Source organism: Furipterus horrens, unplaced genomic scaffold (assembly GCF_987537825.1).
Source record: "Furipterus horrens unplaced genomic scaffold, mFurHor1.1.pri manual_scaffold_6, whole genome shotgun sequence".
Lineage (NCBI taxonomy): Eukaryota > Metazoa > Chordata > Mammalia > Chiroptera > Furipteridae > Furipterus > Furipterus horrens.
Window position 1 is genome coordinate 92,374,698 of NW_028327176.1, and position 26,578 is coordinate 92,401,275.

Sequence of the window (26,578 nt, forward strand, 5' to 3'; positions counted from 1 at the left end):
AAAAATTTGGGAGGGGGGCTGTTAATCAGTGTCTTTCAGTTCTCTCCTCTGAATAACAGTTTTTCCATATTAAAGAAATCTAGACTTCAATCGTTTAATAAGACACAGTACTTTAATAATAATAAGTGAAGACAGCAAGAGAATAGCTCTTAATTACCTGAAGGGAGAGTCTTAAAAAAATACAGCTTGAAAAAGCCTATAGATATTGAAATTAATGATATCTAAATTTGAATATAAACATTATCTATATTTAAAAACATGTTTTCAGGATCTTTTGAAGAAATAATTCCTGCCAGGAAGCTGAAGAACTTTTATCCAGGTGTAGCGGAGCACAAGGATATTTCCAAGCTGGTCCTCCTCCTTTCTTCCTCTGTGAATTCTCTAAGGAAAGCGGCTCATGAGGCCCTGCAGGACTTTCAAAAATACAAGACGCTCTGGACAGAGGACCGAGACATGAAAGTGAAGGTGTATCTCTACTACTTGTGATGCAGTTCGGGTTTGAATTGTTTATATCTAATGCATGTGGGAAGATCAAGAAAATATCAGTGATAATGACAGGAACTCTTGAGCAGAGGTCAAGAACCTATAAATGCCAAGCACCTAACATGTTATATTGTGTGTAATTCTCACATTGGCACTGAGGCCACTGTAATAATGAGGTTCAGATAGATTTAGTTTAATTTCCTGAAACAATTGAATACTAGTTATGTTTCAGACCACCCAGAGGCCAGGTGTGCAGGATGTGGCACACTTACAAAGACTCAGCTGTATTTTTGGTTTAAGACTCAAGGAAACTTGAGAACTCTGAACAGGCATTCCTGACATAACCTCTCTTCCAGTGCTAACAGTTAGTTCATCCCTTTCCTTACCAAGCCACTGGCCTGATAGCACATGCAAGTGGAAAAGTACATAAGCAAGTGCAATTTTCTAATGCAACTATCATAAGTGTAGGATTTATAGTGTCAAAAGCTAAAGAAAACGTTGTTTCCTTACTACAGGAGTTTCTGGCTAACAATCCCTCCCTGACTGAAATCAGATCAGAAATTCTGCACTACGCTACTTTTGAACAGGAGATCGATGAGTTGAAACCTATTATTGTTGTAGGAGCACTTGAATTGCATACAGGTATTTTAAAATAATGTGTGAATATCTGTATTTTTACATGAAATGTTGCTTTATTTAGAAAGCAGTTATTAAGCTAACTTGGTACAATAATATAAATATTAAATATCTTGGACCACTAATATTGCTCATTGTGTATGTTATATATATATATATGTATGTATGTCCTGGACCACTAATATTTTATGTATATGTTATATATGTAATAGTATATTATATAATATGTATTTTTATATATAATATTATACCATGGTGACTTAATATACAATTAATATGCTGCACAGCTCCTGATTGGCAATCAAACAACTAAAATTACAGGTGAAAGTTTTTTAGATTACTGTGAGGAGGGGTTGTGTACCTGAGATAAGAGTCAGGCAGTTTGAGGTCCCCTGAGAAGTCAACTCATTTGGGATGAGAATATCAAAGGATGATGAGACAACCACTTAATATCTGAAATAAAAAGCCCAAGCTGACTTTACTGCTTACTGTAGTGAGGGAGCACTATGCTGGTTAGGCACAGTGGTCCCAGCAGATCAGACTGCAGGTCTCATGTTGTGGGCCTAAAAAGGTTAACATCATCTCTAGAAAGATGCTTGCTCAGGTGAGACTGTTGTTGATTGGTTGGCGCTCAAGTAGGAGGAGGTTATTGAATATGTTTCTTCTGATTGACTGACATTCAGAAGAGAGGGACTGACATTGATTGGCTTGCAAAGTACGTGAACTAAGGTGAATTGGTCTATGGCTCGGGTTTAAAACTGGTTGTCGTGGCTACTTATTTTCATGTTACAGGGGTAAAATCAGTCTTAAGTTTGTGAGATTTTATTCTCAGAAGATATTGAATGACCAACGTATTTTACATCAGCTATCCACCTTAAGTAGATTTTAAGATCTATGCTCAAGCAATCAGTGTAACTGTGGCTCTCAGATTTGACTACCAAAATTACAATCCTTGACACCTCTTGTGCTGGTGATAGACAGTGCCCACCTCATCAACTACTTTATATAAGAGACTTAGCATTAGTACCTGGCAAATAGTTAAATGTTCAATAAATATTAAATACTATTATATCTATCAAGAAGGGATTTAATTTGGAGAAGAATCACAAATCTTGAAGGTATTATTTAGCTAGAAACAGAGACTATGTATCAAGGACAATAATTACAAGAACTTCTGCAGTGTTTTGGAAACTGTACCTATTAGTGTTCTGTTTGTTTCCTCATAGTGGTTAGCACTATAATGCTTAATACAAAAATTAACTGTTGCAATGTTCTAGTTAGCTATGAGCTTGCTGTTAGTGAGAGAAAACTAAAAAATGGAATAGGTGACAATAATTGTAAAGAAAGGGGAAGGTAGGCTAAATTCCTGGGGCCCAAGGAAAAGGGGAAAAGAAGCCCTAGAGGTGTGGACCTCATGAGATAGGATCTCACAGCCTCAATCAACATGCTGGTCATGTGTCTCTTCTCAGGCTGTACTTTCCTCAGCTCCCTCATCCTCTCAGTTTTACTGTTGGAAGTTGAGAGGGGAGCAGCTATGTTTCAAGCTTGGCAGAGCTGTGGAGTTTAAGGGTACTGAGAGGAAAAAAGAGGAATTTGTAAGGATTGACAATGTAGATTGACTAGTTAGAACTGTTTTTGTTTTCAAGGAACAGAAACCTATTTGAGCTATATTGAGGGGAAGAAAGTATATCCCAGAATCAAGGATGCAACTGGGCTTTAAGAATGGCTCAGAACCAGGGACAATATAGGAAGATGAGAAAATCCTTTCTCTCTGGCCCTCATTTCTTCTTCCTTCTGTTAATGACTTTTTCTCCTTCCCAGTCAAGAGGACTCTCCCTTAAATCTTATTCAAACTCTAAAGACTAGATTCTGATTAGTGCATGAAAGGTCAAGATTTACTGGGCCAATCAGCTAGGCTCAGGTACAGGATCAGGTTATACATTTTTTCTAATGATGTGGATGAGGTAGGAAGTGTAATAACAAGAAAATGGGCAGGTTTGGCAGACAAAAAATATATTATACTCTACTGTGTGGGGGTGATGAGTGAGGGCTGCTATTGGGATGGCCAGAAACAGAGCAAGGTTCACATTACACAGTGCTAGAAGTAATTTCTGAAATTCTTCTCCATACACTTTAGTGTTCTCATGCACAACTTAACATACTCCACAGGGATAGGAACTGAATCTTCAAGATCTAGTAACCTTACAGCACATTTAATTCAGACTACTTTTCAAGGGCTCTAAAATCGACATGTGGTTGGTGACTATCAAACAGGATAGTGCAGTTATAGAGGCTTAGATTAAAAAATGAATCAGTTCAGAATGTCATTTGTATTCTATTTTGATCTTTTCTTGTCTTTACCAGAGCCAATGAAATTGGCCTTATCAATTGAGGCTAAGGCATGGAAGATGTTACTCTGTCGATACCTGAATGAAGAATACAAAAAGAAAATGTCAGACATGATAGCATTTATTAATGAATATTTGAAAAAGTTATCTAGACCTATTCGTGATTTAGATGATGTCAGGTTTGCAATGGAAGCCTTGTCTTGTATCCGTGATAATGAAATTCAAATGGACATGACTTTGGGACCAATTGAAGTAAGAAATGATTGCATTTTTCATTCTTGAAATGTTATTTTTTAAAAAACAAAATAGAGACACTAAAAAATTGATTTGGTTAACATATTTATTCACTTTATTGCATAGTCTGCCTATTTCTCCTTTCTGATGTTGGTATCTTTGGGAGTATTTTAACAATTTTCAACAGTGAACATATACAAATAAATACTAATGTATTAATAATGCTGTACCTGTATAGACAGTGTTTTTTTTTTTTTTATGCTGGCACCAACATTTTATGGAAGGGAATGGTCACACTGCTTACATCAGCTCTAACATGTTAGGCAAGTTCCCCAAATATCTTTGTCTTTCCTTAGAAACCAGTTATAGGTCTCACTCATGAGCAGTGCCATGTGCAGTATGGTAGGAGTGGTCCACTTAGGCTTACTGGGAAACTGTTGGAACTTAAGTCAGCATGTGTTTTTAGGGAAGAGAACTATATTCACTTTCTATTGCTGATAACAAATTACTATAAACTTAATGGCTTAAAATAACACAAATTTGTTGTCTCACAGTTCTAGAGATCAGCAGTCTAAAAATATTTTGCATGGCATTGACACAAGATCAAGGAGGAGAGAGAGTCAGAAAATGGTTCTAGGGGTATTTCCTAGGATAGTATCTCAGTGTGATCTGTCTGCATTTCCATTAGAATCACCTAGGCACTTACTAAATGCAGATTTCAGAGCCAGGGTCTAGAGTCAATACCAATGACAGTGAGAATCTAGAGGTGCGTCTTCACACATTTAATCTTGGAAACATGTCTCCTGGAATAGTCTGCTTTCTAAGGCATAGGAATGTGTTTCTAGAAGGTATCTAAATCATTTGACAGTTTCCTTGTGATGTTTCTGAACTCCACCCTTACTCCACAGGAAGCCTATGCTATTTTAAACAGATTTGAAGTTGAAGTAACCAAAGAAGAATCAGAAGCAGTTGATACCTTGAGATATTCTTTCAACAAATTGCGGAGCAAAGCTGTAAGTATACACCTAATTCTTATTTTTTTTTAAATTTATAAATTCTAATTTAACTCTTAAAGTGACTTAAGTCATCCAGAAAAACATCTGACTCATACGTTTTAAAAGGTAAACACATATTATTTTAATAGCTTTATTGATATGTAAATAAAATTTACCATTTCAAAATATACAATTCAGTGATTATTAACTACTCACAGAGTTGTTCAAACACCATCCCTATCTAATGTTAGGACATTTTCATCACTCTAAAAGAGACCCTAAACCCATTATTAATTACTTTTTATTTTCTCACCACAGCCTCTGGCAACCACTACTCTACTTTCTGTCTCTATGGATTTGCCTTTTCTGGGTATATAATATAGATAGAATCATACAATATGCAGTCTTTCATGACCAACTTCTTTCATTTAGCATAATATTTTCATGGTTTATATGTATTGTCTCATGTATCAGCATTTTATTTTCCTAATGGCTAATGATGTTGAACATTTTTTCATGTACTTATTGGCCATTTGTATTTGTTCTTTGGAGAAATGTGTATTTAAATCCTTTGCTTGTTTTGAAATTGGGTTATTTGTTCTTTTTTTATTTTTGAGTTGTAAGAGTGGATATAAGTCCTTTGTCAAAGAATTTGCAAATATTTTCTCTCATTCTGTGGTTGTCTTTTCATTTTCTTGGTGGTGCTTCTTGAAGTAAAAGTTTTTAATTTTGATGCAGTCCAATTTGTCTAATTTTTTTTTTCTTCTGTGTTTGGTATAATATCTAGAAAACCAATGCCTAATCCAGGGTCATGAAGACTTACTACTACATTTTCTTAAGATAGTTTTATAATTTTAAGCTCTTACATTTAGGTCTCTGATACATTTTGAGTTAATTTTTCTGTGTTGTGATTTTTGGGTCCAGCTTCATACAAAAGCATGTAGATAGATACCCAGTTGTCTCAGTGCCATTTATTGAAAAGACTAGTCTTTTACCAATGAGTTGCCGTGACACCCTTGTTGACAATCAGTTGACCATAAATGGAAGAATTTACAGTGTTCTCTCACTTATTGCGGGTATCACGTTCCAGACCACCCTGCGAAGTAGGAACCTTACATTTATTCTACACTCTTAAACATATGTACTTTAACAACATACGTGTACAGTACCGCAAAATCCCTCGATATAGTGAAAAATCTGCGATAAATAATTAAATATAATATTTTTTAAAATCCTGCAATACAGTGAGGCCGTGATAAATGAACTGCGATATAGCAAGGGACTACTGTATTTCTGGACTCTTAATCCTGTTCTGTTGATCCATATGTCTACTCCTATACCAGTACCATGCTGTCTTGATTATTGTAGCTTTGGACTAAGTTTTGTTTTAAATGTGGTAAAATACATAGAACTTAAATTTTACCATCTTAACCATTTTTAAGTATATATTGCTCAGTAGTAGTAAGTATATTCATATTGTTGTGCAATCAATTTCCAGAACTTTTTCATCATGTAAAACTGTAACTCTAGACCCATTAATCAACAACTCCCCATTTTCCCTTCTTTCAGCCCCTATCATTATACTTGCTCTCTTTATGTATTTCACTAAATTAGGTACCTTATAAAGTGGAATCACACATATTTGTCTTTTTGTGACTGGCTGTTTCAGTTAGTATTAGGTCTTCAGGTTTCATCCATGTTGTAGCATGTGTCAGAATTTCTTTCTTTCTTTCTTTGTCAAATGTGAAATATATATATATATATATATATATATATATATCACATTTTATTTATTAATTCATCCATCAGGAACACTTAGGTCACTTCCACCTTTTGGTTATTGTGAATAATATTGCTATGAACATGGATGACCCTACTTCTGATTCTTTTAGATATTTACCCAGCAGTAGAATTCTGGATCGTATAGTAATTTTATTTTTAATTTTTTGAGGAGTGCCATACTCTTTTCCATAGCAGCTACACCATTTTTTATCCCCACCAACAGTGCACATGGTTCCAATCACTCCACATTCTTGCCAACACCTGTTATTTTCTGTTTCCTTGATATAGTAGGCATCTTAATGGGTGAGGTGGTATCTAATTGTGGTTTTGATTTTCATTTCCCTAATAATACATGATGTTGAGCATCTTTTTATATACTACTGACCATTTGTGTATCTTCTTTGGAGAAGAAATGTCTATTCAAGTTCTTTGTCTATTTTTTAATTAGGTTGTTTTTTCCTGGATGTTAACTCCTTATCAGATTCATGATTTGCAATTATTTACTCCCACCCTGTGGGTTGCCTGTTCACTCTGTTGATTGTGTCTTCATAGTCCTTTTTATTTCTGTAAAGTAGGTGGTGATATCCTATCTTTCATTCCTAATTTCAGTAATTTGAGTCCATTTTGAAGATGAAACTTTAGATTTGTTGATTTTCTCTGTTGCTTTTCTATTCTCTATCATTTATTTGTGCTCTGTTTTTTATTACTTCTTTCATTCTGTTTGCTATGGGTTTAGATTTTTTCTTCTTTGCCTAGCTTGTTAAGATGGATGGTTAGTTACTGATTTGAGATATTTTTTAATGTATGCATTTATAGGTATATATATATCTCTAAGCATTTTTGAAATGCATAAATGTTTACACACCACAAATTAGACATTAAAAATGAACTCCAAGAGAGTTCAGATTATTTAATCATACTGAAAATTTTAATTGAATATTAATTAAGTTAAAAATGCCTTAACATTTCCTGTGTATGGAAAGATTTGTCACTGAGATTGAAGCAAGGCATAGTAGCAAGGACACAGAACTGAAATTGGGGTTATGACTTGTGATTCCATCTCTGCCATTAGCCAGTTGGATAATCATATGCAAGTTAAATAAGCTTTGTTTCTAAATTTCTTCATGTGGTCACTTAGGAATATTTTAGGAATTTTTTATATGTGGTTATGAGCTCACTTGAAGTAATGTATATGTTTATTTAAGTCATATTAAATATTGTCTAATTGCTTGTTTTGAAAAAATGTTTGCTAGTTAGTCAGGAGAGTGACTCTTAAGAAGGAAATGGGGAATACTCCATTAAGATTTAGTGAAGTCCAACTTTCTCTTGTTCAATGGAAAAAAATAACTTGAATTGATCTTCTATCTCTTTAACTGTTAGTGTTAAACCCACTGACCCCTCCTTTAGTAGAGACAGACAATTCCATACTTTAATCACCATTAAGCTCAAAGTAGTATATGTTCCAACCAAGATAGGTGCTGTTGTTGAGAGCATTTAAGAGCAAGAGTCCTGTAACTCCACTGCCAGGTTTTGAATCTTGACCTTGCCTTGTGCTGGTGCTGGGACCTTGAAGAAATTATTTAGTCTCTGTGTGCCTCAGTTTTCTCACCTGTGAAACAGGTATAATATTAGTATTTGCCAAATAGGATTGTTGTAAGGATTAAATGAGATAACATGTAAAGAGCCTGGCAGATAAAAAGCATGAATTAAGTGGTGTTAAGATTCAGTGTTTAAGCAGAAACTTTGAAGACTATTGTGGAGTGCATTTGCTATATATTTTTAATACCCAGAGTAATATCACTTTCTTTTAGGGAACAGCTTCAGCCACTGCAACCATGTGAACCTACTAGAGATTCCTAATCCCAGACATTGGCCTGGCCCCACAGACAGCATGGGACCCAGAATGGCCTATGGAAGTAACTGCCTGGCCACAGTAATGGCCTGAGCTGGATTAGCTAAAAAACCCTCCTAACTGCAGTTAGAGAAGATGTCTTTGCCTCTTGGGTCATGAACTGGAATGATGTGAATCTCCTGTTGGTGCATTTGGGTTGTTTATTTCTGTGACTTTTTTTCTTTTTCTTTTTTTACAAAAACGTTGCAAAGGTTTCTTTGTTCACACAGGACATCTGTGGGAAAACAAACTTGCTAGAATACAATTGTAGTTTTTGGTTAATATATTACTTTCACTCTCACATTGAGTACTCTTTTTTTTTCTTCTTCTTCTAGGTTTCTGTACAAGATGAACTAGTTCAAGTGCAGCCAAAATTTAAAAGTAATCTACTTGAGTCTGTGGAAGTATTTCGTGAGGATGTAATGAACTTTGCAGAAGCATACGAGACGGTAATTTAAGTATTTGCATGCTCTATGTTAACGTGTCTGCAGGTATGTTTATATAAAATGGAAGTGATGAACCCTGAGGAATACATTGTGATTTGTACATTGTATGTAAGAGGCTACCACAGCTATAAAAAAGGGAGTAGCTACTCCTTCACGCGTGTTTTATAGAGTTAGAAAGAAGATTTAACTGTTAAAAGGAGTAACAACTTTAAAGATCATGGGAAGAACAAGGGATCTGGTTTTGCCCTCACTCAAAGCCAGAATTTTCATAGTTAAAAATGTAATACAGTTATTGAAAATCTGTTAAGAAACTATAAATGCCCTAATTCCAGGGTATTACAACTTTTTTTTTTTTTTTACTAACTCTTAGAGAATCAAAAGTGACACTGAAAACAAATAATAAATTTCATACTTAGTTCTACAAACTATTCAACCTGGTATAATGACTGATAATGTCAACCTCCTTGATATTAAACTCAGAAGTTGGACATAGTTCCCTAAAATATTCTACTTTATTTTGGTGATTATAAAGGATCTGGATTCATAAGAGAGTTAAGCCTTTGGTGCTACTTATATAACACTTTCTTTTTTACATGTACTAAACTTATCTCTTAGTTGGATTACTCAACATTTGACTGCCTAATAATTCTATTACACTGAGAATCTGATCTATTATTTTGCCTATCCATAATATTCATGATTGTACAGACTCTCTGAGGTCCTTTTTGCAACTATTTTGTGGCTCATGACAACAGAGACTGTCGACTCCTTCTTCCAAGTATTCCACCTATGTGTGTTTCTATCTCCATATAGGGTTGAAGAATTAGTGAAAGGAGGTTGTTCTCAGAACTCTATAACAGTTATTCTAATGCACAAACACACTATCATCACTTACAATCATAAATGAAATGAAACACAGTTTTGGTAGTACAAACTTCATACAAGATAAAATTTTGTCACATTTTTTATCAGCTATGTCAAAATCCTTTAAAAATGAATGAAAGTTGGAGTGATGCAAATGTTCTAAAGTTGATTGTGGTCGTGGTTACATAACTCCATTACACAAAAACCATTGAATCATACATTTTAAATGAGGGATTATATAATATGTAACTTATATCTCAGTAAAACTGTTACCAAAAAAACAAAAACTTCATGTACAGGACAAAATTAGACCATTTAAATTAAAAATGTTTATTTATTTAGAAGAAAATAATAGATAAATCCAGTAAATTAATAGGTATATATGATTAGGAATTAAAATGGAGATTATATTATTCATTACAGGAAGGACCCATGGTTCCAAATATACCACCTCAAGAAGCTAGCAACAGGCTACAGATATTTCAGGTAAAACTACATTTTTTTTGTAACATGTAAAATGACATTTTTTTGGTTACACATTTGATAATATGTTGTTATTTTTTAAAATGATTTTAGGAAAAAAGTTATGTGCCTTACCTTACAATGTTAATGTTGAAAGTACATACAGATTTTAGTTGTGTTCTAATCTGCTAACTAATGTAATTGATTCCTTTTCTTGTGTCCCTCTATACTCTTTTCCAAAGAATATCTCTGTATTTTTAGAGTAAGATTTTGATTTTGAACTTAAGTGTATACCTTATTCTAGTCCCAAGCATCTCATCTGTATTTAAAGTGATAAAAAATTATGGAATAAGAAAATGTGTCAAATAAGATTTTGAATATTAGTGGTTTCTTTGTCTTCCTTTTGTATTCATTAATTTTCTTCCTTCTGTATCCATCACTTTCAACTTCCCTGCTCCTTTGTCCTACCTTGGACCATGCAATACTCATTGGATCAGGCCATCTATTCACCATCTTTTTCTACACTCAGATTGCTGAGCACATGTAGAGAAAAATCACGTACTCATTTAGATGAATATTTATCAGATTCATGGATTCCTACATAAGTTAGCTCCTTAGGAGCATCAGGCAGTTCTGTGATTTGTTCCTGTTCGCTCTTGTTTTCTGCAGTAGCTGTACAATATGTTCACATTCTCTTTATGTCCTCTCTTCCATCTGCATTCTTAGTTATTAAAAAATATTTATCAGAATCTACTGTGTGACTTGATAGACAGAAAGGTGATTAAGAAATGCTTCTTATCTCTAAGCTGTTAAAGCCTGGTGGGGGGATAGAGAGCCAGAGAAATAATCACCACAGCACATGGCGAGCGTTGTGATCCAGTTATGAGAACTCATGCTGTGCAAACAGATGTAAGGCACGCTCAGCCCAGGTGGGGGCTGGTGCAGCAAACAGAGGAGGCATCCAAGCTGCATCTCCGAGAACTAACTAGAGTTAGCCAGGAGGAGGAGGAGGAGGCAGAGGAGGAGGAGAAGGGGGAAATACAAGTTATGCAGAATTCGCGGCCCCAGAATGAGACTTAGTTAAGCAGGGAGCTCTAGGGAGATGTAAGGAGTGTAATGTGGGGTGCAGTGGGCAAAGAAGATAGTGGTGATGGATGGGGTAGCACAGTGAGCCGTGATCACTGATGGGAGGGCCCTGCAGGCTATATGAGGAGCTGCTAGCCTATCCTGAGGGCTGGAGGGCTCTAGGCAGGGAGTGACATGGTCAGATTTTGATTTCTGCAACAGTTGTGTTTCAAAAGATTTCTCTGGCACTTCTGTGCCCAGTGGTTTGGAGAGAAGAGGGCCTAGCTGATGGAAGTGTCAGTAATACAAACAAGAAATTGTGAAGATTGAGACCAAGAAGTAGCACTTGGAATAAAGAAAACTGGATAGATCATGAGTTTAGTGAAGAGGCCAACATGATAGGCTTGCAGCCTGGGTTGAGGGGAAAGGATCAGGGTTTCCAGCCTTGGCAAGTAGATCAAGGTAGAGCTATTTACAGGACAAACACAGGACGAGTATTTTGGGGATTTTTTGGAACAGATGACCTTGTCTCCAAATTTACAGTCTATGATATAAGTTTTAGGGAGATGTGCCACCCTTCCTGTCCCTAGAGTCTCTTTACTCTCTCCTTTGTTTCTTCTTAGGTTGACCCTTATTAGTCTTTACTTTCAACCTCTTCTTTTTTCACTAAACCTTCTCAATCAGCATTTAAAAAATTGTCTTTTCTTCTTAAAGTACAGCAACAGTAATAAACATCTAGACCTTACTTTTTTCTTTACCAGCCCCAATTTCTGCCTGCACTTACACTCAGGAGTTTCTGTGGTCATCCCACTAGGAGAAACAGAGCTGCTATCCAAAAATCAGTGTTTTCTTTTTTACTAGGAATACCCATGTTTTGCAGCAAATCTTGCAATATGAAGACTTTCTGTAGTTTATATCATTGAGTTGCCATATACTCTGTGGATATTTCTAAATATCCCTTTGCCTGTGTTGGAAGTTACTTTGTATTATTTGATAATTGGGTTTTTCACCTCAAGAAAACAAGTGGAATAGTGGAGACAGTAATCTTGCTCTTGCTGCTTTGTATGTATGCTCCATGTATGCTTTAAATGGTTCCATGCACTCTTGCTAAAAAGGTTCAATCAAGTTAGAGGGAATCTCTCAAGTTCCAGGTTCTCCTGAGAGTGGGAGGGGTAGTTCAGATGCATATAAGTTCTTTGACTTCACCCTTTCCTATATTATTCTTAACATCCCCCTGTCTATTTTGTACTAACTGATTATGCTTCTTAGTCCCTGCACCATTTCCCCATTTCTCCCCCTCTTCCCTCCCAGCTGATAACCCTCCAAATGATCCCCATACCTATGATTCTGTCCTTATTCTAGTTTGCTTAGTTGGATTTTGTTTTTATTTTTTAGATTCAGTTGTTGATAGTTGTGAGTTCATTGCCATTTTAATGTTCATAGTTCTGATCTTCTTTTTCTTAAGTAAGTCCCTTTGACATTTCATATAATAATGGCTTGGTGATGATGAACTCCTTTAGCTTTACCTTGTCTGGGAAGCACTTCATCTGCCCTTCCATTCCAAATGATAGCCTTGCTGAATAGAGTAAGCCTGGTTGCAGGTTGCCTTTCATCACATAAAATACTGCTTGCCAGTCCCTTCCTGCCTGCAAAGTGTCCTCTGAGAAATCAGCTGATAGTCCTATATGCACCCCCTTATAGGCAATTCTTCACCTCTCTCTGCTGCCCCCAGGACTCTCTATCTTTCACCTTGGGCGTCTCAATCATGATGCGTCCTGGTGTGGTCCCCTCTGGGTCCAGCTTCCCCAGGACCTTCTGTGCTTCCCGGACCTGTATATCCATCTCCTTCGCAAAATTTGGGAAGTTTTCCTCATTTTTTTCAATTCTTGCTTCCTCATTCTGCACTGGTTGACTGTGTTTTTTTCTTCCTTATGTTCCAAATCATTTATTTGAACCTCGATTTCCTTCCCTTCACCATTGGTTTTGTGTGGATTTTCCTTCGTTTCACTTAGCATAAACTTCATTTCTTCTCTTATGCGTTTGCCATACTCAAGCATATCTGTCAAGCCTGTGAGTGTCTCTATCATCAGTGTTTTGAATTCTGCTTCTGTTAGTTTATTTATCTTCTCATTTGTGAGGTTGGCTATCTCCTTGTCGCTTAGTTCTCCCACTGGAACCTTGATCCATTCCCCCTTTTGGGCCATACTTCTCTGTCTCTTCATTCTGACAGCCTTCTGTGTTTGTTTGCCTCCGCGTCCCAGGTAGAGCTGTCACTCCTGTTACATTGTAAGGGGCGGAGCCTTAGGGATTCATCAGTGCAGGGTGTCCTGTTTCACCAGTCGTGGTGTTATATGTGGGGGAGGGGTCCGAGAGGGAACAATGCCACCTGCCCAGCACTTACCCCTTTTTCAGGCACCTGTCCCATTTCCGCACCAGACTGGTGCCCCTCTAGCTGCTGCCCTGGTTGTCGTTTCCAGAGTGGGTGGGTCTGCGGACATTCTAGGACTCTGCTGAGAGACCAGCAGTTTCTGCCTCCACCACAACCCCCACTGCTCTGCACAGTCAGAAGCAATGAGCTTGATTTTCCCCGGTGCTGGGACCGTGAACTTCGAGGTCCGGTGAGGAGCTGGGAATGCTCCCCAGGTGTCCCTCCTGACTTTTTGAAACGTGTGACTGCGCTTTCTGCCAGCCTACCACTGCCGCCGCTGCTGCTGCCACCACACCGCATCCTTCCCACCCGGGCTCCACCACTCCTGCCTGTCTGGGTGTGTATTTCTTCTTTATATCTTTGTTTGCTGGACTTCCATGCAGTTTGATTTTCTGGAACTTCTGGTTGTTTCTAGTTTTGAGGTAGTTGTATTCCTTCTTAGTTGTGGAGGGTGATGCAGGGTGTCTGTCTATGCCTTCATCTTGGCTGGAAATGTTACTGTGGATCTTTTTATATTATTTGGGACCCGAATGGGAAAAAAAAGGGTGAGTGATTGCCATCCATCGATAGTCTTCACCACGTTAATGAGATGTTAGATGTCATTATTTCAATGCATGCTAACTTTGAAGTTTTTGTCTCTCCCTTTCTAATGTTCACATATTCCCACTATACTAACCAGAAGGAATATAAAAAAGTACAAAACATAGCTCTTGCCCTCTAGGAACAAGAGTTTATCGGAGTTCCTCCAGTGTCTTCATGCTTTCCTGTTTTGACTCCTGTAATATATGCTAATATATCTGTCAGATCTATCACTATCTTAGCATTGTGAGGTTTGTTGCCACATATTTTCCAGTGCTGGAAATTTAGTGTCCTTATTGACATGTTACACCATTTAAGTAGAGCACACATGTCTTGTCACAGGTAGATTATTTCTGTTGGCTTTTGTGTTTTAAACACTGTTAATACTTAGCATTCTAACCATAGGTGATTCAAATTCCAATTCAAAAGACATACATTAACTTTGCTAATTTAAATTGTTAGAATTATCTGAAATGGTTCCTTATGTTCAAAATCATTAATTTGATTTTCAGCTTTGTCCACTCTACTGTTGATTCCCTGTAAATTGTTCTTTATTTCAATTAGTGTATTCTTCATTTTGACTGGATCTTTTTTATGCTGTTGAGGTCCTCACTAAGTTCCTTGAGCATCCTTGTAACCAGTGTTTTGAACTCTGCATCTGATAAATTAGTGATATAGCCTGAATTATAAATTTTTAAAAATGCAGATTTAAAAACTGCATTTCAGACATATGGAACTTGAAATATAAGTCTTCTGGAGACCATTTAAATTATTAAAGAAATAGTTTTGTATAAAATGAATACTTTTAGAAAGTTTGAAAGGTAATTTTCCTAAGTGCTTAACTTTTCTTTTGATAGCTTGGTATCAGCATATATCAGCTTTGCAAATCCTTATTTCACAGATAGTATTAGAAAAACTTTAATGTAATATAATTATAATATATTTGACTTTAATGGGGTCTGAATTAATTATATTTTACTACAATTTAAAAACTTTTATAGGCCAATTTTGATGATCTGTGGAGAAAGTTTGTTACGTATTCATCTGGTGAACAACTTTTTGGGTTGCCTGTGACTGACTATGAGGTTTTACACAAAGTCAGGTAAGTTTAGAAATTTTATAAGTGTTACATGCAAATAATTAAATACTGTGCATTAGAAGAATCATGTCATTATTAAATCCATTATTATTTCAGAGAATGGCCTCTCATGGAACACTCCTAAATGCTCCTTTTATTCTTGGCTATTCCTGACCCATTGAATATATAGTCCCATATACAAAAGCAATGTTCTAGAATAGGAGAAAATGCATTGCAAAAGTTCTGGGTGTTGAAGACCAAGTTTTGTCTGTGCTTTTTTTTTTTTTTCTTTTTTTCTTTTTTCTTTTGCTATTTTTGAATAGTGTCAATGATTGTGCAGAGACACTGCAATTTTGGATAACTTTTCTTTATTAAAAGAAAAGCCATCCTTAGCTCTCAATCTCTTTTTACAGCATTTATGCTAAGTGTTCTTTATAATTGGGCAGACATAGAATTCATGGAGATTGAAGCCCAAGGAACTTAAGTGATTTTAAGCAGTGGGTCTAGGATTTAAACAACTATATTATAATAGAATTTTAAATATAATTTTTCTTAAAGGCAAAAATTAAAACAGTAGTATAAGCTTATTAGGATCTTGGCTTTAGGAAAGAACTTCATGTTGACTTCTTTCAAAGTCACAGCATGAAAATGTCATGGCAAAATAGACCTGAAATTTTCTGAATATAGATTAATGCTTCAGCCATTTAGATGGTTTGTATTCTTTTTCTAAAGTGGTAATTCACCAAGTTTAACTCAATGACAAATTGTCTTAGAACTGTAGATGTCTGGCCCTTGACCCTGACTTATTAAATCAGAATCTCAGGGATTGGGTCCTAGGAAATCTGTATTTTTATAAATTCTCTAGTTAATTTTTTTGCATACTTTGTCTGAGCCTCAGTGTTTTATTTTAACCTTTAGTGTTTCGGGAAAAATAATCATTCTTATTTACCTGAGCCTCAGTGTTTTATTTTAACCTTTAGTGTTCAAGGAAAAGTGATCATTCCTATTTACCTTTTGGACTGATGAACCCTTTTTATTTTTTATATTTTAAGTAATTTAAAAATTTACAGAAGTAAGAATAAAGGGATGATGAAAAACAATTTTATTAGTAAATTTAATAAGAACTTAAGCAGTGAATACCCAGACTTTTACTCCATAATGTCCTGGTTTTAAGATATATACACATGAAATGGAGACCGACTTTTGAATGCAACCAATTGCTCACCAACTGTCATGCCTGAACCTGGAGCATACCCATCCTGTAAACACAGATTCCGGATTTTCAGATTCATCTCTAATATTTCTAGTTTATCATTACTTCTGATTTTTCTTATACTTGCACTGTTAAAACTCATAACTGTTGAAAACTCAGACCTCCATAATTTTGTTGAAGAGAAGATCATCATCTTCTTTGCACTATAAATTTAAAAATTATTACTTCAAGGTTTGAATGATTGATTCAATGAATTTTTTATTTTGGTATCTTCTATTTTCTTTGAACACACACCTGCCTTCAACATTTGTCTACTTAAGGAATGTATCAAATAAAACTTACATAAACATCATAAATAATGAAAGAACATTGTTACTTCTTTTTGGCAGAACAATATGGTATAAGTTCTTATTACAAAATATTGCATGATGAACCAGTTGCCTCTACTGAAATATATTGTTCATTCATAAGTCATTGAATTTATGAAAATTCAGGGTCAAGATGGCAGTATCAGTAGATAGTACTTGCCTTTTCCCACAACCACATCAAAATTACAGCTGAACTACAGAACAACCACCATTCAGATTTAAAAAAGAAACTACATTGAAACTGGTAGAAGGGATGGAGATATGGAACCAGCTGGTCTCACACCCACGGATGGCAAATAAAAATTGGGAGAAATATCTCAGCAGCAGAGGTCTCCTCTGAAGAACAAGGGGTCCCAGTCCCACACTAGGACCCCCAGCCCAGGGTTCCACTGCCAGAAAGAGAAATCCCCATAACTTCTGGTTGTAAAAACCAGCAGGGATTGAGGCTGAGGTAGACAAAAGCTTCTGGAGTCATAGGCAATTTCTCTTAAAGGGCCCATGCATGGACTTACTTGCTCAAGCACCGGGGCAGCAGATTGAAAGGCATCAGAAGCATATGGGGAGGAACTTAATTGTCCAGCAGCAGGGTGAGAGCTGAGGGTGCAGCTTTCTCCCAAATAGACGTGCCTGCAGAGGCCATTGTTCCCTTGATGAATCCTCCCATCACAGAGCAGTCAGCTGATTTCTCAACAGAAACTTTGCAGGCCAGAAGGGACTGGCAAGAAATATTTTAAATGATGAAAAGCAAGGACCTACAACTAAGATTACTCTGCCCAACAAAGCTATCATTTACAATCAAAGGACAAATGAAGAACTTCCCAAACAACGAAAAACTGAAAGAGTCTTTCACCACTTAACTAGTATTATATGAAATATTAAAGGGTTTTCTTGAAGAAGAAGATGATTATAAAAAATATGAACAATAAAATAGCAATAAATGCATATCTAGCAAAAACTGAATCTGAAAAACAAAATAAGCAAAACAGAAGTAGAATCACAGATACAGAGAACAATTTGATAGTTGCAAGCTGGGAGGGAGGTTGGGGAGGATGGGCAAAAAAGGTAAAAGGATTAAGAAATACAGATCAGTTGTTACAGAATAGTCATGGGGATATAAAGAATGGCATAGGGAATATAATTGATATGCTAATAACTATGTATGGTGTCAGATGGGTGCGAGATATATCAGGATGATCACTTGTTAAGTTATGTAATATCTAATCACCTGAAACTAATAGAATACTGTATGTCAACTGTAATTGAAAATAAAAATGATTGAAAAATAAAATTCATCTATATTATCGTCATCTAAAGACTCAGTCTGAGATTTCACTTACACCATCTATTTCACTATCAAAATTAGAGACTAGAGTTCTGCTTTCCGTCTGTTCTCTGTTTAGTGCTTAGAAAGCACCTTCCTTTGTCAATTTTCTTCTCTATGATGTTTTAGGTAGAAAATGAAAAATTCTGAGTTCTCAACTATTGTATATTAAATGAAAGCTAAATAAACAAAAGTCAAAAGATTACAAAAATGATATTTCCAGAGTTCTTTGTACTTTCTGGTAAGATGACACAATATTTGGGCAGCACAATAAGAAGAAAATTGCTATTGCATCATCCTTAGAGGAGATTTTATCCTTCCTCTATTTTATAATTATTTTAGTCATTTAAGTACAATTAGGAATAATCAGTAATTAATAATAAAATAATTTCTAGGATGATGAATTAGCAAAATGAAACAAGAAATGGAAAAACAAAGTAAATAGGATTCCAAAATGTGTCCTAGATTTATTAAAGGGTCTAGTGTACCCATATGGCAATTGAAAAATAAGTTTTCCTGTATTAAAAACATAAGGAAATTTTAGTTTGGACCCTTTTTTTATGCTAACAGTTGAAGAGTTCCGGTGGAATCCACAAATGCTGTTGAGGGGTCAGGTTTTAATGTTTTACATGACTTGGAATCCCTCCTTTTATCCTTGCTTTGGATATAACTCCATTTGGGCACATGAGGAAAAGCTTTTGGTAGGAAAGTGATGTTTAATGTCAGACATTCTTATAAAAATCCAACGTGCATTTGAAAGAAAAAAATCAAACAATATCTTAGTGTTGGCTTTGATTTCATTATCAAGTTTTGGTCACATTGTTTGCAATTATTGGTATGTTAATAATAAACCATTTGTAAATGTCTAGTCATAGTATGATTTGGAATATTTCAGAGCTGTAAACTTGACCTATTTTATGGAGCTTTAATAGAGTGTTTGTTTGGAAATTGTCAGAGTTGTATACATGTTGGTATCTGTAAGATTTTATACACATAATGTATGGAACATTTGGATGAATTCTGCTTAACTAATAATGGAATTTATTTTTAAAATAAGGAAAAAGGACTCATGGATAACAGTGTGGTGAATGCTAGGGGGAGGGAGTATAAAGGGACTAAATGTTAATGGAAAAAATACAATAAAGATTAAATAAAATAAAATACACAATATGTAATGACTTAATTATTTGGTTTACCAGAAAGGAACTCAACTTGCTGCAGAAGCTATATGGACTGTATGATACTGTAATGGGCAGTATTAGTGGTTATTATGAAATACTTTGGGGCGATGTAGACATTGAAAAAATTAATGCAGAACTGCAAGAATTTCAAAACAGGTGAGTTTCAGTTTAATTAAGCTTATGTTTTTATGGTGCTTATATTCTTAGGCTCCTATAAGTATTTCACAAATGAATTTATCTTCTGTTACATTGCTGAAAATGAATAACACCTTCAAAGAAATGTGTAGATGAAATAATTTTTTCTCTTTTTCTGAAAGGTGCCGTAAACTTCCAAAAGGACTTAAAGATTGGCAAGCTTTTTTGGATCTAAAAAAAAGAATTGATGATTTCAGTGAGTCATGTCCTCTACTAGAAATGATGACCAATAAGGCAATGAAACAGAGACACTGGGATAGAATCTCTGAGTTAACTGGTACCCCATTTGATGTGGAATCTGATTCTTTTTGTCTTAGAAATATTATGGAAGCACCACTCCTTAAAAATAAGGATGACATTGAGGTACATAAAGTTATACGATTGTTCATTGAAGAATATATCATTTTTTTAAATGAAAGTTATACAAAATTTTATAAACAGACATTTTATTCAAGGGTATACTAATTACCCCATATAATGCACCTGCAAAATTTGGAATGATTCTGAACATATCTTGGTTTTGCAAAATAATGCTCTAACTCAAGGAGATATTATGATTATTTGAAATGCAATATTTTAGTTTTGGAGCTCCTCAATCTGTCCTCCATTATGCCTTCACTACACTTCCATTTCAAAAAAAATATGTTTATTTCTGTACTGTGTCCTGGTGAGTTCCTCAAAACATTTTCCAAATTTCTTTTGTTTTTGTTATTGATTTTAGAGAGGGATAGTGAGGGAGAGAGAGGGAGAGAAACATCAACGTGAAAGAGAAACATCAATTAATTGCCTCCTGTACTCACCCCAATGGGGGACTGAACCCACAACCTGGGCATGTGCCCTGACCAGGAATTGAACCTGCAGCCTTTCAGTATACAGGACGATGCTCCAACCAAGTGAGCCACACTGGCCATAGTGCAAATTTCTAATTCTGACTTTTCCCTATGTCTATTAACTATTTAAAATTATTATGTTTTTCTTTTCCAAGACTTTTAATTGATTATTTCATGGCATATTTTTAAAATTGAGATATAATTGACATATAATGTTGTATTAGTTTTAGGTATACAACATAATGACTCAGTATTTGTATAACAAAATGGTCATGACACATAGATACAAATTATTTTTCTTGTGATGAGAACATTTAAGATGAACTCTCTTAGCAACTTTCAAATATACAATAAAGTATTATTAACTATAGTCACCATGCTGTCCCTTACATCCCCAGGACTAATTTATTTTTTAACTAGAAGTTTGTATCTTTGACCACCTTCATCCATTTCACCCTCCCCTGTCACCGCCCTCTGGCCACCACCAATTGATTCTTTGTATCTGTCTGATTTATTCCACTTAGCATAACACCCTCAAGGTCCATCTCTGTTGTTGCAAATGGCAGGATTTCTCTCCTTTTTATGGATGAATAATACCCATACTTTTTTTATACATTCATTCAGTGATGGACACTTAGGGTGTTTCCATGTCTTGGCTATTGTAAATAATGCTGCAGAGAACATGGGAATGCTGGTATCTTTTTGAGTTAGTGTCTTCATTTCCTTCAGATTAATACCCAAAAGCAGAATTACTAGATCAATGGTAGTTCTATTTTTAATTTTCTGAAGAATCCCCATGCTGTTTTCCATAGTGGCTGCACCAATTTATATTTCCACAAACAGTGCCCAAGGATTCCCTTTTCTCCACATCTTCAACAACGCTTGTAATTGCTTGTATTTGTGATGATAGCCATTCTAACAGGTATGAAGTGATAGCTCATTGTGGTTTTGATTTGCATTTCCCTGATGACTGGTGGTGCTGAGCACCTTTACGTGTACCTGTTTGTTAGTCTATGTCTTTTGGAGTGTCTATTCAGATCCTCTGCCCATTTTCTTAATCAAACTTTTTTTTTTCCTTTTCTTTTTGCTATTGAGGTATATGAGTTCTTCATTTTTATTTATTTATTATTCTCACCTGAGGACATTTTTTTTTCACTGCTTTTTAGAGAGAGAGGAAGGGAGCGAGAGAGGAAGAAACATCAATGCAAGAGAGAAACATCAATTAGTTGCCGTCTCATATGTGCCTCCATCAGGGATCTAACCCACAACCTGGGTTATATGGCCTGACTAGGAATCGAACCTACAATCTTTCAGTCTATGGGATGACACTCCAACTAACAGCCACATTGCCCAGGGCATGAGTTCTTTATATATTTGGGATATTAAACCCTTATCAGATTTATGATTTGCAAATGTTTTTTCCCATTCAGTAAGTTGGCTTTTCATTTTGTTGGTGATTTTCTTTGCTGTGAGGAAACTTTTTAGTTTGATATAGTTCTACTTGTTTATTTTTCCTTTTGTTGCCTTGGTTTCTGGAGCCATATCCAAAAAAAGGTCACTGCCTAGACCAATGTCAAGGATCTTACCACATATGTTGTCTTTTAGGAATTTTATGGTTTCAGGTCTTAAGTTCAAGTCCTTAATCCATCTGAGCTAATTTTTTTGTATGATGTAAAATGGTGGCCCAGTTTCATTTTTTTACATGTGGCTATTAAATATTCTCAACACTATTTATTGAAGAGACTGTCCTTTTCCTAGTATATATTCCTGGTTCCTTTGCCATAAATTAATAGACCATATACACATAGTTTTATTTCTGGGTTCTATATTCTGTTCTATTGATCTATGTGTCTGTTTTGTGCCTATACCATACTGTTTTGATTTTTATAACTTTGCAGTATAGTCTGAAATCAGGCAGCATGATGCCTCCAGGTTTGTTCTTCATTCTCAGGATTTCTTTGACTATCTAGGGTATTTTGTGGTTTCATATAAATTTTAGGATTGTTTGCTATATTTCTGTGAAAAAAATGGCATTGAAATTTTCATAGGGATTGTGTTGAATCTGTCAGTAGTGTGGACATTTAACTCATTAATTCTTCTAATCCATGAGCATGGACTGTCTTTCTAATTATTCATGTCTTCCTCAATTTCTTCTTTTAGTGTCATATAATTTTCATTGTCTTTATTTCGGTTAATTTATTGGTTTTGATGCAATTGTATATAGTATTGTTTTCTTAATTTCTTTTTTGATAGTTTGTTGTTAGTGTATAGAAATGCAACTGATTTTTGTATACTAAGTTTGTATTGTGAACTTTCCTAAATTTTTTGATTAATTCTAGCAGTATTTTGAAGTCTTCAAATAAGATCATGTCACCTGCATACAGAGACAATTTTACTTCTTCCTTTCCAACTTGGAAGTTTTTATTTCTTTATTTGCCTAAGTTCTCTGACTAGGACTTCCCATACTATGTTGAAAAAAATATTATCTTTGTCTTTTTCCTGCTCTTAGAAGGGAATCTTTCACCTTTTTACCATTGCATATGATGTTAGCTGTGGATTTGTCATTTATGGCCTTTGTTATGTTGAGGTACATATAGAGGGAATGGTCCCTCTCTAACACTTTATTGAGAGGTTTTAGCATGAGGTGATGTTGAATTTTTTTCAAATGCTTTTCTGTATCTATTGAGATGATCATATGATTTTTATCATTTATTGTGTTAACATATTGTATCATATTGATTGAGTTATGGATATTGAAACATCCTTGCATCCTTGGGATATATTCCACTCATTCATGGTGTATGATCCTTTTCATGTATTGTTGAATTTGGTTTCCTAATAGTTCATTGAGGATTTTGCATCTATGTTCATTAGGGATTTTGGCCTGTACTTTTCCTAAGTGGTGTTTTATTAGGGTAATGCTGGGCTCATAAAATCAGTTTTGAAGTGTTCCCTTCTCTTCCGTTTTTTGGAAATTTCATATGGTGCTGCTCTTTTGTGTGTTGAGAGGTTTTTGATAACTGATTCAACCTCCTTATAGTAATTGGTCTGTTCAGATGTTTGTTCTCTTTCTTCATAATTAAGTCTTTGTAGGTGATTTTCTAGGAATTCAGTAATTTCTTCTACATTGTTCAATTCATGTGTGTTCAGTTGTTCATAGTAGTCTCATGCGACAATTCACATTTCTGTTGTGTCAGTTATAATGTCTCTTCTTTTCTGATTTTAGATATTCGTGTTATCTCTCTTTTTTTCTTGGTGAGTCTAGCTAAAGGTTTGTCTATTTTGTTTATCTTTTCAAATACCACCTCTTAGTTTCCTTGATCTTTTCCATTGTATTTTTAGTATCTATTTTATTTATTTCCACTCTGATCTTTGTTATTTCCTTTCTTCTAACTTTGGGCTTTGTTTGCTCTTCTTTTTCTCCTTCCTTGAAGTTCAAAGTTCAGATGTTAATTTGAAATAGCTCTTGTTTCTTAATATAAGCAATTATCATCATGAACTTCCCTTTTAGAACCACTTTTGTTGCATCTTGTAACTTTTGGTATGTTGTATTCCCATTTTCATTTCACTTAAGGTATATTTTGATTTCTTCTTTGACCCCTTGGTTGTTCAGTAGCATGTTGTTTAATCTCCACATATTTGTGATTCTCCCCATTTTTTCCTGTAATTAATTTCTAGTTTCATACATTATAGTCAGAACAATGCTTGACATGATTTCAATCTTCTTAAATTTTTTAGAACTTGTTTTATGGCCTATCGTGATCTGTTCTGTAGAATGTTTCATATGCACTTGAGAAGAATGTGTATTCTGTCGCATTTATTTATTTATTTATTGTTGGTGTACAATATTATATTAGTTACATTAGTTGCAAGTGTACGATATAGTAATTTGACATTTCTATGCTTTACCATGTGACCACCTCACTAATTCTAGTAATCGTCTGCCCTCATGCAAACTTATCACATTATTATTTACATTCCCTTTCACCTTTCTCATCCTTCTCCCCACCCTGCTCTCTGTTGGCAATCATTGCTTCGGTCTCTGTTTATATGAGTCTGTTTTTGTTTTGCTTGATCATTTCTTTTGGTTTTTTGTTTAGATTCCATATACTAGTGAACCATTTGGTATTTGTCTTTCTCTGTCTGACTTAGCATGACTTTCTCTGTTTCACTTAGCATAATACCCTCTACGTCTATCCATGTTGTCACAAATGGCAAGATTTTATTCTTTTTATTACTGTGTTATATTTCATCATATATATAATAGTGCTCCAGTGCATCTTTATATATCTTTTCAAATTAGTGTGTCTTTTTATAAAAGATTTTATTTATTTTATTTTTAGAGAAAGGGGAAGGGAGGGAGAAAGAGAGGGAGAAAAACATCACTGTGTGGTTGCCTCTTGTGTGCCTCCCACTGGGGACCTGGCCTGCAACCCAGGCATGTGCTCTGACTGGGAATTGAATCAGTGATACTTTGGTTCAGAGGCTGGCACGCAATCCACTGAGCCACACCAGGGCTCAAATTAGCGTTGTTGTTTTTTTTAAAATAAATACCCAGCCCTGGCTGGTGTGGCCCAGTGAATTGAGTGTCAGCCTGTGAACCAAGGGGTCGCTCATTCGATTCCCAGTCAGGGCATATGCCTGGGTTATGGGCCGCGTCCCCTGTTGAGGGGCTCATGAGAGGCAGCCACAGGTTGATGTTTCTCTCCATCTCGTTCTCTCTCCCTCCCCTTCTCTCTGAAAAATAAAATAAAATCTTTATTAAAAAAATAAAATAAAATAGAACAAATACCTAGAAGAGGAATTGCTGGGGCATATACTGATTCATTTTTAGTTTTTTGAGGAATGTCCACACTGTTTTCCATAGTGGCTGCACCAATAAGCAGTCCTGCCAACAATGCACAAGGGTTTCCTTTCTTTCACATTCTCGCCAACACCAGTTATTTGTTGACTTTTTGATACTAGCCATTCTGACTGGTGTGAGGTGGTGTCTCATTATGGTTTTTATTGTGTTGTTTCTTGATGAACTGTTCTGTATATATCTCTAAGTTTATCTGATTTAAGGTGTTTAGGCCAGAGTTTCCTTATTTATTTTCTGTCTGGATGATTTATCCATTAATGAAAGTGAGGTATTAAAGTCCCATACTGTTATTGTTTTGCTGTCTATTTCTTCCTTTAGACCTGCTGATATTTGTTTTATATATTTGGGTGCTCCTCTCTTGAGTGAGTAAACATTTACAAATGTTACATCTTCTAATTGGTTTGACCCCTTTATCATTACATAATGACCTTCTTTGTCTCTTATTACACTGTATTTTGTCTAATATGAGGATAGTTATCCCAGTTTTGTGTTTCTGCTTCCCCTGCCTCTTTTTTGCAATATATATATGCCTAATTTTTGTTTACTAAGAATTTTTGTCCTGTTTATAAATGTCATTGAAACACTGTTGAGCCCTGGCTGAGTGGCTCAGTTGGTTGGACCACTGTCCCATACACCAAAAGGTTGTGGGATTGATCCCTAATAGGACACACACCTGGGTTTCAAGGTCAATCCACAGTCAGGGTATGTATGGGAGGCAACCAATCAATGTTTCTCACTTTAACGTTTCTCTCTCCTTCTCTCTCTCTCAAAAAAAAAAAAAAAGAAAGAAAGAAAGAAATGAACGTATATTTGGATGAGAATAAAAAAGAAAAGAAAATGAAATATTTTTTAAAAAAGGAAATACTGTTTGAAAGAAACTAAGAGTTAAAAAAAACTTTGGTGATCATCTAATTCTTATAAGTAGGTTTTTACAATTAATATAGCCATTCATCTGCTGTGCTTTGAATACTTTATTTTACAATTCCAAGGAATTCTAGGATTCAGTTATTAACTACTGGTACTTCAAAACAGACCCTCAATGCTGTCTTCACCAGATACATCCTTTTGCTCTGTGCCACATGTCCTGCTATTAGCCAAGCCTGATTTCTACTGTTACTGGATTCACTTCCTCTAAAGGAAATCTTCTACCTCTCTATGGTGTGTCCTCTCCCTTCCTAATAACCCCGCTTTGGAATCCCATTTACTCTCAGATGCTTCCTCCTAACTGCAGACAGGACTTATTTCTCCCTCTTCAGAATTCATAGCAGTTTATACCACTCTTAAGATATTTATCACATACTAATTTTTATTATATTAT

General features: G+C 35.4%; 1 protein-coding gene across 1 annotated transcript in view; it reads left to right on the forward strand.

The window, feature by feature from the left end:
• Positions 1-26,578, forward strand: part of DNAH8 (dynein axonemal heavy chain 8) — a 273,301-nt gene that overhangs the window by 73,225 nt on the left and 173,498 nt on the right. Inside the window, exons 23-31 of the mRNA XM_090280432.1 lie at positions 269-465; positions 999-1,125; positions 3,484-3,719; positions 4,610-4,714; positions 8,705-8,818; positions 10,103-10,165; positions 15,215-15,315; positions 19,393-19,530; positions 19,692-19,932. Of these exons, the coding sequence (XP_090136558.1) occupies positions 269-465; positions 999-1,125; positions 3,484-3,719; positions 4,610-4,714; positions 8,705-8,818; positions 10,103-10,165; positions 15,215-15,315; positions 19,393-19,530; positions 19,692-19,932 (1,322 nt within the window). The remainder of the gene's footprint in view (positions 1-268; positions 466-998; positions 1,126-3,483; positions 3,720-4,609; positions 4,715-8,704; positions 8,819-10,102; positions 10,166-15,214; positions 15,316-19,392; positions 19,531-19,691; positions 19,933-26,578) is intronic.